This window comes from Callospermophilus lateralis, chromosome 4 (genome assembly GCF_048772815.1).
Source record: "Callospermophilus lateralis isolate mCalLat2 chromosome 4, mCalLat2.hap1, whole genome shotgun sequence".
NCBI lineage: Eukaryota > Metazoa > Chordata > Mammalia > Rodentia > Sciuridae > Callospermophilus > Callospermophilus lateralis.
Genome location: NC_135308.1, coordinates 77,770,061 through 77,786,509, shown reverse-complemented (window position 1 = coordinate 77,786,509; position 16,449 = coordinate 77,770,061). Strand labels below are relative to the sequence as shown.

Sequence of the window (16,449 nt, the reverse complement as noted above, 5' to 3'; positions counted from 1 at the left end):
TCCCCCTCTCCCTTCTTCTCCCTCTGTCTCTTTCTCTTTGATCAACAAAATAAATATATTTTCCAATTTTAAGCAGAATTCTATAATTTACTGAACTGCCACCACTATAAAGCACTGTGCTACAGTAAACTGTTATCCAAAGATAGAGAAGATATAAATCATTGATTCCTCCTAAATGATTACATTAGAACTGAGTTTTTTGGGAAGAACAAAAATTACCATAAGGAAAGTGGCATTAAAAACATAAAAGAAAATGAATCATTGCATCCTTGGCATCTGGAAGAAAAGAATATGGCAGATCATAGGTTTTTAAATTATATAGTGGGTAAATTCTGTATTGAGTGAATGAGTATTATACAGCATGAATAACATTGTATAGTGCATGCATGAATGAATTTATAATGTATGAATGAAAGCATTATGGTTGCTTCATATTTTAAATTATCAAGAATGTTAAATGAGTCTGCTTTAATAGTCCCAAGATCTTAGTCCCTATATCAAGAGAGACATTAATTTAAGTCACTTCCTCAGAATCAGATTCTGAGACAGAGAAAAATGAAAGAATAAATTATTAAGGAAGTGCTTCAAGATAATTCAATATGGGAGTTGTGGGAAGCAGGACAGTGTGAGGGAAGAAGCCAAGCGTGTGTGCAACTGGTTTCAGGCTAAGTCATCAGCCTGATGGGCAGGAAACTCCAGAACACATGTTATAATTCAGAGTTTGTTCCATTTTTAGAAATATTTTCATATTTCAGCACCAGACGGTTGTTGGTTAGAGGCAGTCCCCTATGTAGAAATAACTTCCCAGGAACTTGCCAAGAGGCCCAATGACAGGGCTCTCAAGAAGTTCAAAGATAAATGCTGCTAGTAGGAACAGAGCTCAGGGAAATTGGGGCTGGGTGCAAAGAACCAGAAAAAGTAATCTGATAGAGAGCATTGGCCACATCTGCTACAGGTGTCAGGGAGAGGTGAAGCTAAGCCACTCCTTAAAAAACAGATGATCCAATGGTTAAATTAGGGATAGTAAGATATTTAGAAAGAGATTCGTGAGAACTAGCCATTCTGTTGTGATGTCCCACGTTGACTCATCGACTGAGCAGTTACATCAAAGCTTGTTAAGCTTATAGAAGCTAAATAGATGGTTTCTCTGTAGGTTGACTATTTCTTTCTCCCTCCAAATAATCCTCATCCTTAAATAGTTAAGACATCAACTCTTTTAATGAACATCTTTTTTTCCCCATCTCCTATAGCTACAGTAATCTTGTAGAATTGCTTCTTATTTTTTAACTTCTAGAACATATACCTATTTTGAATGCTAAAAATTCTTTTAGTAATTTCAATCCTAAATCACTTCTAGGAGACACCAAATGCTCCCTGTTCTCCTTGGTCAAGGTTGAAAGTCATTTTGTTTTTAAGGATGCTTTTCTTTTCTTACAGTGATTTCTACTGTAATCACTGAGTCAAAGATAACTAGCCTTGACTAGAAGGACCATGGGAAAGTGCAGGGTCCCCTGAAAATCTGAGGGTCTCCCTTGTTAGGATCTTCCACCAGTATTGTTTGTTTGTATTGTCAATAAAACCAAATATTATCATCTTATTTCCACATTTAGTAATTATTGCATTTACATGAAGCAAATAGAATCAAATAATTCTTCTTCAAATATTGGTCACAGAAAATAATATCATTTGTATCAGTCATTTCTGGGAAAGATTCTATGGCATAGCAAAGAACATTCACTTTTGTACCGAGATCAAAATTAATGTAGACTTTCCAAAAATGGTAATGATCTGAAGATTACATTTTGTGTATTTTCAGACCAACATTTCTAAGGTCAACCACAGTTTCAGTATCATATTCCATTTAAATAAGTGACTCAATATATATTTCCTTCTACAAGATCAGGAATTCGTAGTAATTTTGATGACAATTACCAAAACATAGTAGTGATATAATTATCAAACGGACAAAGATATAGAGCATGCACCTAATTTCTCCTTCCCAGTCTTCTTTCCCTTCATTCAGAAGGTGACATGAAGATGGTCTTGGTCCTGGGCTGGTTGTGCAGATTAATTTTTTACTAGAGAAGATTCAGCTCCATTTCAATCTTTGTTTTTGAAGAAAACAAGCATCTTAGAACAATGATATTAACTTTTACTTGATTTTTGCATACTAGTTTTGTGAAGTAGTCTATCCTTAGTAAAAACTAGACAAAGTAATAAAGATTTTAAATATTAAACACAATGAAAGACATCTGCACTGGAAGCATCACAAATAGTTTTTAAAAAAGAGATAGTACTCTAACTTTGACCCTCATTATTAGAATTTGGTCCAAGTGGTCAACCTCTACCTATGCTACCTTATGGATAAGAGTTATTTATTTCTCTCCTGTGAGGAAAGCCCATGAGAAGATCTGTCTCCCTTAATATTTGAGTTAATAACACAGTAGTAGTTATCTTCAACACCATCCTGACATTTCATCAAAGAAACACATTTTATGATTCTATAATACAAATAGATACCCCAATTCTGCTCCTTTATTTTTCAGTTCTGAGAATTCCAAAAGCTATGGATCCTGTTTGTATTTCTCTACATGTATGTTTTATCATTTTATTAGATTTATCATGTTTTACAGTTTGTAGGGAGTAAGTAGCACTTTGTTTTGAGAGGTGGATAAAGAAGCTTAGGTAGCTGTTTTAACTTACCCCTTAGCCTGTTCACATCTGTCCCATGGATTCTAAATTACAAGCTTCTTGGTTTTAGTGTCCTGAGAGATTGCACTAAGAGATGAAAAACAAATGGTTGACTTTGTGGGTCTAGGGGGGCAGAGAATGGTATGCACTAGTGAGAACTGTGGGGCTGTGCAAACAGATGCAGGAAGGCAAAGGAGAGAAGACCCTGAGGCCAGATTTAGAACAAATGCCTAAGATTATTCACTCAACTTATACAGAAAAAAAAGCATAAAGAAAAATTAAAAATTTAAGATAAATAATATAAAACTTAAATGATCAAAGTATTTCAGAAGTCAACCAGCAGTGTAAAACATTGTCACTGCTAGATTGAAGACTGGCCATGGATTGTCCATAAGGAAGTAAATCATAAGGTCAGAGAAGGCTTTTTTTTATTATGTTGGAAAGACCTAAGGACAGGGTTGCTTGCTGAAAATGCAAGGTGTGCATTTGTGAAAGCAAGAAGTCAATGAAAATTCTTGGAAACTATGAGACAGATTCAATATACATAATAGACATTCAAACTTTCAGTCAGAAATTAATGCTTGAGTTTTCTTAAATTATCTGCTTATGTACACTTACTTATTCAATAATAGTTTTATAATTAACCTCTGTACTCAGTGATTAAAATCAATCTTGAGAGTTCAAATACTAACATTATTTTATTTTTATTTCAGTATCCAGTAATCACTCTCAAGGTAAGGTAACTGAAAGTTTAAGAGGGTTAATTTTCCACCTCCATTTTAGAGCATCTTCTCAAACCTTAGTATTAAAAGGCAGTTAGCAGGGAACATTATCTATTTAAATTGGTAAGAAATTATTTAGTTTGTGTAGCCATCCTCAAGAGAATAGAAATAAGTTTTTTTTCCTTCTCTTTGATTTAAATTCACATCTATTTTTAATACTGACAGGAAGCCAGTATAATTCATTCAACACTTATTGAATGTATCTAAAAGTGCACTGGGGTCAAAATATAGTTCACCTATAAGAACTGAAATTTTGATGCAGAAAACAGCTGTAACAAAATAATAATTCTAGAGATATGATAATTGAATCCCCAGTACTGCAAAAATAAATAAATAAATACAGACATAAAAATATACTAAATGCTCTGATATATAGAGATATGAATCCATGCAAAACAACAATCACTTCTCTATGGTGAATCATTTAAAACTTGTGTTTTAAATCGGCAGATTAGAATTTTAAGAACTAGGAAGTTACTTGTTGAAACGTTATGATGAATGAAAAATCCAAAATGCAATACAACTTACGTTATTCCTCCTCAGGACCCACAGGGTAATCACATACAACGGTGGGTTAATGAAAAGGCTGTGAAAGGCGTGCTACCACTCTCCTTCCAGTTAATCCCAGAGTCCATCCTAGGATGGTATGAGATCACCGTGGAGATGGGCTCTGGAAACAAAGAATACCACTATTTCTCTGTGGAAGAATATGGTAAACATGCGGCTACAAAAATATGATATATTAATCAGAAAAAATGTAAAACTATCCATTTTTCCAAAGGCCTGTACTTAGTAATTGTGCATCTCTGAATCTTTCCTCCTAATCGTCACACATTTTTCTGTTGACCTAGGATGTCTATTCTATTTTTCTTTTGTGATGTCTAGAACTGAGTTTATATGATGGTTTCACTTTCTTTTTGGCCATATTTATGCTTTGAAGCACTTTTTATTAAAAAAAAGGAATTCACATTAGCTATGTAAGGAGGAGTGCTGCTTGTAGGATTTCAGTAAATCATAGGATTTCATAATGATATCATTATTCTTATTTTACAGATGAAGAGATTGAGGCACACTTACCCCAAATCAATATTTCAGAAGTTATGGATTTGGAATTCACACCCGCATTTTCCTATTCAATTTCAAAGTCCAGCCCTATGTACTTCTGCATCCTTCTAACACTCTTAATTAACAACAAATATCGGCAAAAAACCATGGATTATAAAAGGAGAAAATTGTTTTATATGAATGCCTTATATTCATAAGGTTGTCTTTTTTCTTTTTATAAACAGTGTTACCCAAATTTCAAATGACTGTGGATGCACCAGAAAACATCTTAATTGTGGACTCTGAATTCAAAGTTAACGTCTGTGCCTCGTAAGTACAAATTGTACACCATAAAATGATGTATTCATGGAAATAGAATAGAGTACAGAAGGTAGCTAAAAAGAAGCACAATAAAAAATGATGGAAGACAAAGGAAAAGGACAATGTAAAATTACCTTGCTGATTTTACTTCAAATAATGTAAAATGTAATTACATCAATAATTATTGGAATATGACACATGTTAGGTAACAGTTTGACTACTGATTACTGTCTTACAACATAACACATTGTTTTATACCATCCAATGCAGTGTCTACTGAGTGGCCCTTTGTGGGTAATTATATTCCGACAAATTAAATAAAATTAAACATTCCAATCCCTCAGTTGCACTAGCCACATTACATGTAACCAGTGGATTCTGATTTGGATAGTGTGAATGTACAATGTCATAAGAACTAGGAAGTTACTTGATGAAACATTATGATGAATGAAAAATCCAAAATGCAACACATTAATGTGCTCCCACATTAATGTATATTCAAGCATACTTTACACATCCTAATATTGCACAAAACACAATGTAGTAATAAATGACTTTTAGATAATACTGGCACGATTTAAGAGGGAGGGGAAAGCTTCACATAATGGTTGCACCCCACTATTTTTTTTTAAAAATACCATAAAATCTGCAGTGATTATGTGGTGATATATGGCATTCACATTTCAAGAGAGCTCTACTGGTATTATCATGTGTTTATTCTGACTTCTTGATGAAAGCTCTTCTTATATTACATAATTAGAGAAGAAAAGCATAGGTCAAAATGTATCATAAAGAAAACTGCCATAAGATCTCAAATTGCTCCTGGGCAATCCTGGTACACTGTGTGGAGGATATCAAGGGCAGACAGGGACTTGGAGGGCACATAACAAGATGCTCAGTTGGTATATGGCAGTGGTAATAGCCAGACAGTTCAAGTAATTTTCTCCCTCCCTTTGCCACTAAATAAACAGTTGGCAGAATTTTCATAAACTAGCAAAGACAGCAAGAATGCAAACATCAATTTATTTTATAACCTGTAATTTCTAGTTATAAACAGAGTTTCTGCTTGTGTTCACCCTACACTGGAAATTTAGGATGGTAAAGAAGGGATGTGGCTATCTTGAGTGTAACCTCCACAGTGGGAGGAGAAATAAAGGTCAGGAAAGTTTCACTGTACTTGGATTATAGAGGCAGACAAGTACCAGGCAAGTACCTGTGAAAAATGGAAACCCTAAGAGCCCACATGTCTATTATGTTCCTGTGATTCTTGTCTGTGTCATTTTTGCTGGAGAAACATTGCAATTAAGTGTGATAAGGCTCTCTGGGAAAAGCCAACTGGAAAGCATAAAACATAAGCATAAATGAGTAAGTAGTTGAAAATTCTAACAATTTTTTTTTATTTTTTATTTTTTTTATTATTTTTATTTTTTTCATCTTTCATACATTTGATTCAAGTGAGTTATGCATTTCCATTTTTACCCCAAATACAAATTGCAGAATCACATCAGTTACACATTCACAATGTTTACATGATGCCATATTAGTGACTGTTGTATTCTGCTGTCTTTCCTATCCCCTACTATCCCCCCTCCTCTCCCCTCCCATCTTCCCTCTCTACCTCATCTGTTGTTGTTCCGTTCTCTCCCTCCCCCCCTTTCCCCTCACAACCTCATATATGCTCACCATCTCTAGCAGTCAGAGAAATGCAAATCAAAACCACCCTAAGATACCATCTCACTCCAGTAAGATTGGCAGCCATTAGGAAGTCAAACAACAATAAGTGCTGGCGAGGATGTGGGGAAAAGGGTACACTTGTACATTGCTGGTGGGACTGCAAATTGGTGCGGCCAATTTGGAAAGCAGTATGGAGATTCCTGGGAAAGCTGGGAATGGAACCACCATGTGACCCAGCTATCGCCCTCCTTGGACTATTCCCTGAGGACCTTAAAAGAGCATACTATAGGGATACTGCCACATCAATGATCATAGCAGCACAATTCACAATAGCTAGACTGTGGAACCAACCTAGATGCCCTTCAATAGATGAATGGATAAAAAAAATGTGGCATCTATACACAATGGAGTATTATGCAGCACTAAAAAATGACAAAATCATGGAATTTGCAGGGAAATGGATGGCATTAGAGCAGATTATGCTAAGTGAAGCTAGCCAATCCTTAAAAAACAAATGCCAAATGTCTTCTTTGATTTAAGGAGAGCAACTAAGAACTGAACAGAGGGAAAGAGCATGAGGAAAAGATTAACACTAAACTGAGACAAGTGATGGGAGGGAAAGGGAGAGAGAAGGGAAATTGCAAGGAAACGGAAGGAAACCCTCATCATTATAACAATTTTAAATCATAGCACTAAGCTAAAAAATTGAGCAATTTATACCTGGAAAAATAATTGAAGATCATCCATAATAAAAACTTAGAAATAAATATGATGAGTCAATAGTGTACCTTTAAAATTAATCAAAGGCCTTAAAATTTAGCATATTGATTGATACAGTAAGAATATATAATATATATGTATATATACTGATTGAAAGAATGGATGGTGCTAAAGGCAGAATTAGTGACTTGGAAAATGAAATTGAGGAATTATAAAATGTAGTTCAGAGGATCTACCATTATTTCTTATAGACAATTTTGTTCTTTTCAACCTGTTGCTTGAATTTTAATAATGAGAATTTATTTGTGTACTTAGATATAAATAAAAATAAATATAATTTGTTTTAAAAGTAAAGTCCATAAGAATAATAAATGCTCATATACAATATTTTGGAAACACAAAAAAGCTAAAAGAAGTAAAGTACTATCTTAAGAAATGAAACAATGTTCATGTATACTTTTCCCTTATTATTATTTTTCTTCATTTATACTGTATTTTAGTGACTTACATAAATGAATTCTACATGTTGTCTATTTTGATCATTTTAATTAAAATATATGTTGGCCCAAAGAGATCAGTTCAGTTTTAGTCAATACCATTGTTTAGATTTACTCCAGAAAATAAAATGTAAGATAATTTGTTGTGGCAGTGGTGGTTTTAGGCACTAAAAATCTTTCAAACAATCCTATGCAAACTAATTATACCATTGACTTTCATGGTTGTATTCTTGTTATATCATTTTATTAGATACACCTATGGCAAACCTGTGGAGGGGAAAGTTCACCTTAGTGTATGCAGGGCATCTACTTTTTATGGTACTTGTGGACCTCTCAATTCACTCTGTAAAAACTTTACTCTTCAGGTAAGAGGCACATCTGCAAAATCATAAATAACTGTGCATTAACCTTATGACCTCAGCTTTCATTTACCTTCCTTTCTTCTTGTTTCTCTCTTTAGAATTTAAAATTATACTTCTCTTCTATATACCTATTTCCATTTTTAAAATTTCTATTTTTTTGTTAATTTATCATGTTCTATTAAATGACAAAACACAGATTGTATTACTGGAAAGCTCTAGAGTAAATTTCTATTAATTAAAAATGAATTTGGTTCCATATCAAAATCTATACTCTAACAATGTACTACATGGGATATATCTTTCACTTTATACTTTCTAGATATAGCCAGGGAGATATGAATATATTTATGTGTTTTCAAGATTATTAGACAGGTGATTTTTTTTCCTCAATCTTTTCTCATTGGAATTGGGTGTTTACAGTATTTCCAGATGGTACATATAACAGGTGGAGTTCTTATCTGCTAACAAGAGGAATTGACTTTTCCAAACTTCTAAGGGGAGGAATTTCCTGAAAAGATTCAAGTAAAACTTGAGAACCAGCATCAGAAAATCGACCCAACAAAGCCAGGATATGGCAAGGACTTCAATTATAATTATGCCAGAGTTTGACTTGTTAATACACAACTGCTACTTACATCTCTGTGTCACAAATAGCAGCACACCCACACACATGTACTATACATACACACACGTTATATATTTTTATTATTTATAGAGAAGAATTTTTGATTAAAAATATTTGTGAATCCTTTGGTTCTTAAGTTTAAAAGTTGAATTTGGACAATAAACAATAAAACAGTAATAATTATAATAGCTAACATATTATGGTTGTGTCAAATGCTAGGATTAAGTAGTTCATATACATTTAACTATTAAAACAACTGTATATGTATAGTACTGTTATTATCATTCATCTGCAGATGAATGGATTTAAGTAGGGAGAAGCTTAAGTATATTGCATGATGTCAAATGTATATATTAGTAGCATTGCTGTATCCTTAGGCATTTCAGAGGCTACAGAATTTTCTCCATTTATTTATTCAATATTGAGTTCCTTTAATATATAAATATTATTGTGTTTAGAAGCTCCAGTGTTAAACCACACAGACCTGGTCCTGTCCTCATGGGGCTTGCTTTTTATGAAGTGGTCATTATCTTTATTAGATGCACACTCAGGAAAAAGAATGAACCAATATAAGCCAAGAACATGGGAGTGGATAGATCCCAAAATGAATTACAAAGAAGCTTATGTTATGTAGATGCCCTTCAGAAGATTTGAGAGATCTTTAAATTTAAAATACAGCAGGAGTGTAGCCTAAGTGATTTACCTGACTGCTAACCTTTAACTCTAATGAAATTTGCCTGGACCTTTAAGATTGTGGAACTGTCTTGAGGACTTCATACATAGAGTTTCAGGGGCCCTGAGAAGCAGCATATGATTCTGGTTTGGTATTATTTCTCTTGTTTTGGTGATGCTATGGGTCCAACACAGGGCCTCACATATGCTGAGCATAAAATGGCATAGGATTTTAACCTGCCACTCAAGGACCCAGCTTGCTGATCTCAAGATGAAGGAGTACAACAGCAGCTCAGTTGTCCTGTAATAATCTACTAATCTATGAACGCATTTCATCACCACCCTAAATATCTTTGAAATATTTTCAATTCCTTTTGTTTAACCCTTTCCTAATTATGACATTTTAAAAAGTCCTCAATGAGGCATTCTAAGTTGACCAAATAGACACTGAGACAAATTCAAAGAATCTAATAAGAATAATACCTACCATTTACTAAATGTTCACTGAGTACCAGGCACTATGCTAACCACTTTACAGCAATATGACTGTAACATCTTGTTTTATACCAAGTAGTATAATTATTAAAATCACAGTGTTTGACTCAAAAGTCTATGTCCTTAACTTCCATATAAATTTTAATTCAATAAAAATTCGAGGCATAGTAACTACAAAACATAAAACACAGTTTCAAAACTGAAAAGGAATATGGTTGAAATTAACAAAATTGCAATATTACATCTGAGTAAATGTGATCAGATTTAGATGTGTTAGCTTATAGATTAACAAAGTAATACTGCCAGGAATATTCTGTTTAACTCATATTCTCTTTAACTCAGAATTGTGAGAGTTGATATTTGTTAAAAATTCAAATGAAATCAGAGTTAAATACATGAACTGAAATTTTAAAGCATATAAACACAATGAATTATTTTATAAAGTTCAAATTGGAGTAAAACATTTCTCTTAACGTTGCTTCCTGTAGGTTACATATTTTTTTCCAAAACTGGTATTTCTTATAGTCTTTAAAATTTGACTTATCTTTTATTATTACATTCATTAATGTTTCAGATGGGGAAAGATGGCTGTGTCTCCCAGCTTATTAACACAGATGCTTTTGAGTTAAACCGGGAAGGATACCGGAGTTACTTTGAACTACATGTTCTTGTCACAGAAAGTGGAACAGGTAATGCTCCTTAAACAGTAAGACCCAGTGGATAACATTTTCCTATTTGAACTATTATCTACTAAGGTTAATTTCACAATGTTAATATGTTAATATAGTCATTTTTTGCATAGGATATGTTACCAATTTTTTAGATCCAAACTCTGTTTCTTATTTTAACCATAAGGTTTTAGACACCTATTGATGGAAGGATAAATATTACTTTCAAATGAGACTAAAGTAGAATTCAGAATGCTAGTGTATTAGCATATAAAGGGAAGATCTGTTTTGAATATTGGTATATTCCCTTCCTTAATCATTGCAATATGTAACTGAGAAATATAGTGGTTGATTGCAAAATTTTGGGGGGAGCATAGAATCAAAACAAGGGAAGTAGAATACAGTTTTTTGAGAATATCACCAAACCTCTGAAAATAAATTCAATGAAATATCTTTAACCCACAACCAGGAATATATTTCTAATGACTTATTTTTTCTCTCTCTGATGCAGTATATTTCTCCCTCTTCATTAAATAGAAAGTGATAAATTCTTTTTCTTGAAATGGTCCTGTTCTGGCCATTTCTTTTCTGTTAAAATAGACTTTCTTTAACTCACCTATATGATATTTCAGTAAAAATTTCTGTCCATGATATCTTAAATACTAATATGCTTCAATCCATATTCAAAGTTTTAGAGATATCTATCACATCCATGTCACAGGAAATCCATGTCCTGTGACACATCTGTCACAGGAAATTCAAGTAATAAATAAAAATTTAATGGATAATTAAATATATTTGTCACATTAAACAAAATAAATAATGAAAGGATAGCTAACTAAATGATAACATACATTTATGTCTGCAATATTATGCATCATTAAAAAAATTAGGTTTTTAGAAAGGTATCAAAACCTCAAAATAATGTTTAAAAACATAATGTCAAACTACATATTTTTTACAATGCAGATAAACATATATATTTACACACATTTATAATCCCAACTACATTATTATAAAGGATAATTTAAAGGCTAAAAAACTTGCAGAAAATAGTCTACTTGTTAAATTTTGTTTTCTTTGGCATGTTTAAAAATTTGCATTATCTTTTTAAAAGTTTTAAATTTTTAATAATATACATATATTACCTCTCTTACTATGAATAGATTAAAATGTATGTCTTAAGCAGGGATATTGTGAAATAAAAGTTTCAAACCATTACTGATGAATAATAAGAAAACAACTGGGCATAGTGGCACAAGCCTATAATCCTAAAAGCTTGGGAGGCTAAGGCGGAGAATCCAAAATTCAAAGTCATCCTCAGCAAAAGTGAGGTGCTAAGCAATTCAGTGAAACCCTGTCCATAAATAAAATACAAAATAGGGCTGGGGATGTGGCTCAGTGGTCGAGTACCCCTGAGTTCAATCCCCAGTATCCCCAAAAAAAGAATAATCAAAAATCAGTGATGTTAATCCATCATGAAAGACTAGTAAATGAATTGAACAGTGTATAAAGAGCAAGAGCACTGGTCAAGAATGATAAGCTTCGAAATGGAACCACCATTTGACCCAGCTATTCCCCTACTCGGTCTATTCCCTAAAGACCTAAAAAGAGCACACTATAGGGACACTGCTACATCCATGTTCATAGCAGCACAATTCACAATAGCAAGACTGTGGAACCAACCTAGATGCCCTTCAATAGACAAATGGATAAAAAAAATGTGGCATTTATACACAATGGAGTATTACTCTGCATTAAAAAATGACAAAAATCATAGAATTTGCAGGGAAATGGATGGCATAGAGCAGATTATGTTAAGTGAAGCTAGCCAATCCCTTAAAAACAAATGCCAAATGTCTTCTTTGATATAAGGAGAGTAACTAAGAACAGAGTAGGGACGAAGAGCATGAGAAGAAGATTAACATTAAACAGGGATGAGAGGTGGGAGGGAAAGGGAGAGAGAAGGGAAATTGCAAGGTAATGGAGAGAGACCCTCAGGGGTATACAAAATTACATACAAGAGGAAGTGAGGGGAAAGGGGGAAAAATATAAGGGGGGGAAATGAATTACAGTAGAGGGGGTAGAGAGAGAAGAGGGGAGGGGAGGGGGGATAGTAGAGGATAGGAAAGACAGCAGAATACAACAGATACTAGTATGGCAATATGTAAATCAATGGATGTGCAACTGATGTGATTCTGCAATCTGTAAACGGGGTAAAAATGGGAGTTCATATCCCACTTGAATCAAAGTGTGAAATATGATATATCAAGAACTATGTAATGTTTTGAACAACCAACAATAAAAATTAATTTAAAAAAAAGAATGATAAGCTTTTTTGATTTTTCCCATCTTTATTAATTTACTTTTAAAAACTTCTGAAAAATATAACATGTATTAAAACTGCATAGAAAAAGTGAACTATTACAAAGAATAGTGACATTTTGAGATTTTTTTCCTATAGTTCTGTTTGGCTATATTTTGAGGATATTTTCCTAATAATACTTAATTTACTGCAGGTATACAGCTTACAAAATTAATGATTCTAAATATAGACTCATCAATGGTGAAGATTAGATTTGAAAATATGGAGACAGTCTACAAACAGGGACTCCCTTATTTGGGCCAGGTAAGAGAAGTGATAACTTCTTTACTTTCTCATTCATTTATTCCCTCATCTATCTTTCACTTATTTGTTCATTCATTCATTCATCTATCCAACAGCTCTTTTCTGAGAAATTACAATATTAGAAACTCTGTGTTAAGCATTGTAGGGTGATTTATTATGTTAGTTTTCACAGACCCATCTTGGTTTTGGCCTTTTATGAAGTGGTAACTGTTAACACTATCCTGTTTCACACACAAGTGTCCATGATTGAAAAATAAATTGTTTATTCTGCATCAGAATTAGGATTAAAAAAAGAAAAGCACTACTATTTGCCCTTGAGGGTTTTATAGCTCACAGAAAATAGACATTAAACAAATAATTTTATAAACAATGGATGAACTATAGTCATGGGTGCTCTGTCAGTGAAATACTGACCATTTAGTAACTGTTCTACATTAGGGAATTAGCAAACCTTACTCCTTGGTCAAAAACCAACAGAGTCCCATCTTTCTATAGCCAGTGATTTGGAGTGGTTTATCATTTTTTAAAGATTATAAAAACAACCAAAGGACATGAGAAAGAAATAATATTTGGCCCCCTAAAGTTTACCATATTTATTATATGATCCTTTATAGAAAATTTGCTAAACTCTGGACTAAATAGTCATAGAAAGTTTCTCTAAGGAAGTGATATTTAAGTTGATACAAGAACACTAATAAAATATTGCAAAAGTGAGTTACTGGACTAGATCTTACAGAGAAGTTTTTCTCAAACTTGATACTGTGTCAGAATAACCCAGAGGGCTTGGGAAACAAATGTCAGTAACAGCCATTTTATGAATAAATTTAGATTAAAGTTTGGCTTTGGCAAATAGATAATTTAATATATGATAATTTCATTTACTAAGCAGCCATTGAATATATGCTAACAATTTTTCTCTTCTTTATCTCAATGCATTTTTGTTTGAAATGTTTCCATGTTCTGTTACTTAATATGTAAAGTTGAGGATTATTATACCTTCAAGGAATAAAATTACTTTCCAAATATAAAATAATTTTCTCTGGACTGGCGAGTTTCCCTCAAACAGTGTCATCAAACTCAAATGATTTCAAATGATTTCCTGGGTTCCTCTTTTTCTCTTACATCTTTTCAGTTCCATTTAGAAGCATATTCTATTAAAAGAACATTTTGTGAGAAAATGATATATTTTTAGCATCTTTTGTATACTTAAGTTTCTGGAGTATTGTTTAATAGTTTGTTTTATTTAATTAGCTTAAATCTCCAAATTGAAGATCAAATATAATAGCAGACTTTTTGTCACGTTATGCATTTTGAGGAATCCTTTTTTTAAAAATCTAATCTTCCGGGCTGGGGATGTGGCTCAAGCGTGTGGCCTGGGTTGGATCCTCAGCACCACATACAAACAAATATGTTGTGTCCGCTGAAAACTAAAAAATAAATATTAAAAAAATTCTCTCTTTTAAAAAAAATCTAATCTTCAGGCTTCTAAACAAAAGAATTTTGTAAAACGAATTCTCAAGTCAAAGAATCTCTTTGTTTAAGTTTAATGAGAGCTCTCAGTACAGTTTTGATTTTAGATGTTCTCTTTCTCTTAAGTAATTTTGTTATTGTGTGTGTGTGTGTGTGTGTGTGTGTGTGTGTGTTTCCCATTAAATTTAGGCTTTGAAATTATTTACATTAACATTTCTAATATTCACTTATGATTTGAAGAACTAAGTCTGCCACAATTTATTTTTCATTTTCTATTCCTAGTCTTGTGGGTTTTTTCCTCCACTGGTTGTTGGCTTCCTTAATTATCTTTATTTTTATTTTATTTTTTAAAAAATTTTACTATCATTCAATTTTATTATAACCTTTCTTCTTTGGATTTTATTCCTAACTTCTTGCTATGATTACTTAGGTTAAACTTTCATGTTTTCAAATGTTTACGTTTCTAAGTACTACTTTACTTTTCATAGGTGTTTTTCTGTGCTATTTTTATTTTTGAAATTGTGGTAAAATACATGTTACATAAAAATTATTATCTAAGTCACTTTAAGTTTAGTTAAAATGATTTTTCATGATTTTACAGCTTTTATTTTCACTTTCTCTTTCACCTAAGAATGACTTAGGGTTTTAATTTTTTTTTTTTTTTTTTTTTGCCTAATATGTGTGTTTGTGATTATACATTAAAGAAAAAAAATAAGTAAATTTTTCTGGGTGTGTGATGCACACCTGTAATTTCAGATACTAAAGAGGTGAGACAGGAGGATCACAAGTTCAACACCAGCATGGGCAACTTAGACCCTATCTTAAAATAAAAAATAAAAAGGCCTGGGAATGTAGCTCAGTGATAGAGCACTTGTCTGGCATGCATGAGGCCCCGGGTTCCATCCCCGGTACCTTAAAAATAAAAGGGAAAAAAACAGAAAAGAAAGAAAAGTAATTTTTCTTTTAGCACAGGCAACATATATATTAAAAAGAAAAAAATAATATTATTGATAAAAATATAAAGAACGGCTAGCACTTCCCCTTTAAGAGCTTTATGTCCTGAGCAGCTCTCTAGGAACAACTATTTTAACTCTTTCAGAGATTCCCACAAATATTAATCTTCATTAATATTAATAATATTAACTGTCATTTTGCAAAACAAAGGATAAAGAGCAAACCTTTTACACCTGCCCCATTACTTCTACACTCTGTGCCCCAATGAATTACATATTTCTAATTAGACATTCAATTGTTATATTCTTTTAGTATGTGCATCTATTTTTCACAGGACAACCAATTTAGGATTCTAGGATTAAATCTTATTTGTGCAACATTAGGTTCTCCTTTGCTATTATTATGTGCATGTCACTACTAATGTTCAAAAAGTTCTAAAATTACTCCTGCCGCAGTCTCTGGCTGGGCACGAATCACGAGTCTCCACACAGCTTGTAGATTCAAACAGCAATTCTTTATTCCGGAACTCACACCAGCCGTCTACAAACACGTTCTGGGGGAATCCACGTTCTCTGCCCAAATCCACTCTCTGCCCAAATCCACTCTCTGCCCAAATCCACTCTCTGCCCAAATCCACTCTCTGCCCAAATCCACTACTCTGCCCCAAATCCACTCCACATGGGCTTCTGTCTCCCAAAATATACTGTCTGACCCTAAGAACTCAAGAGGAACTCAGCAGCAGGATACGCCCTATTCTAAAGGGGGAACACCCTAATCTCCTATTATGCTAAACTGCCCTATTCTAAAGGGGGAACACCCTAATCTCCTATTATGCTAAACTGCCC

General features: G+C 33.1%; 1 protein-coding gene across 1 annotated transcript in view; it reads left to right on the top strand.

Moving 5' to 3' along the window:
- The window catches only part of LOC143398356 (ovostatin homolog 2-like), a 60,312-nt gene that overhangs the window by 13,395 nt on the left and 30,468 nt on the right, over nucleotides 1–16,449 (top strand). The window contains exons 5-9 of the mRNA XM_076855324.1: nucleotides 4,017–4,185; nucleotides 4,763–4,847; nucleotides 7,980–8,094; nucleotides 10,458–10,572; nucleotides 13,071–13,180. Coding sequence (XP_076711439.1) covers nucleotides 4,017–4,185; nucleotides 4,763–4,847; nucleotides 7,980–8,094; nucleotides 10,458–10,572; nucleotides 13,071–13,180 — 594 coding nt within the window. The remainder of the gene's footprint in view (nucleotides 1–4,016; nucleotides 4,186–4,762; nucleotides 4,848–7,979; nucleotides 8,095–10,457; nucleotides 10,573–13,070; nucleotides 13,181–16,449) is intronic.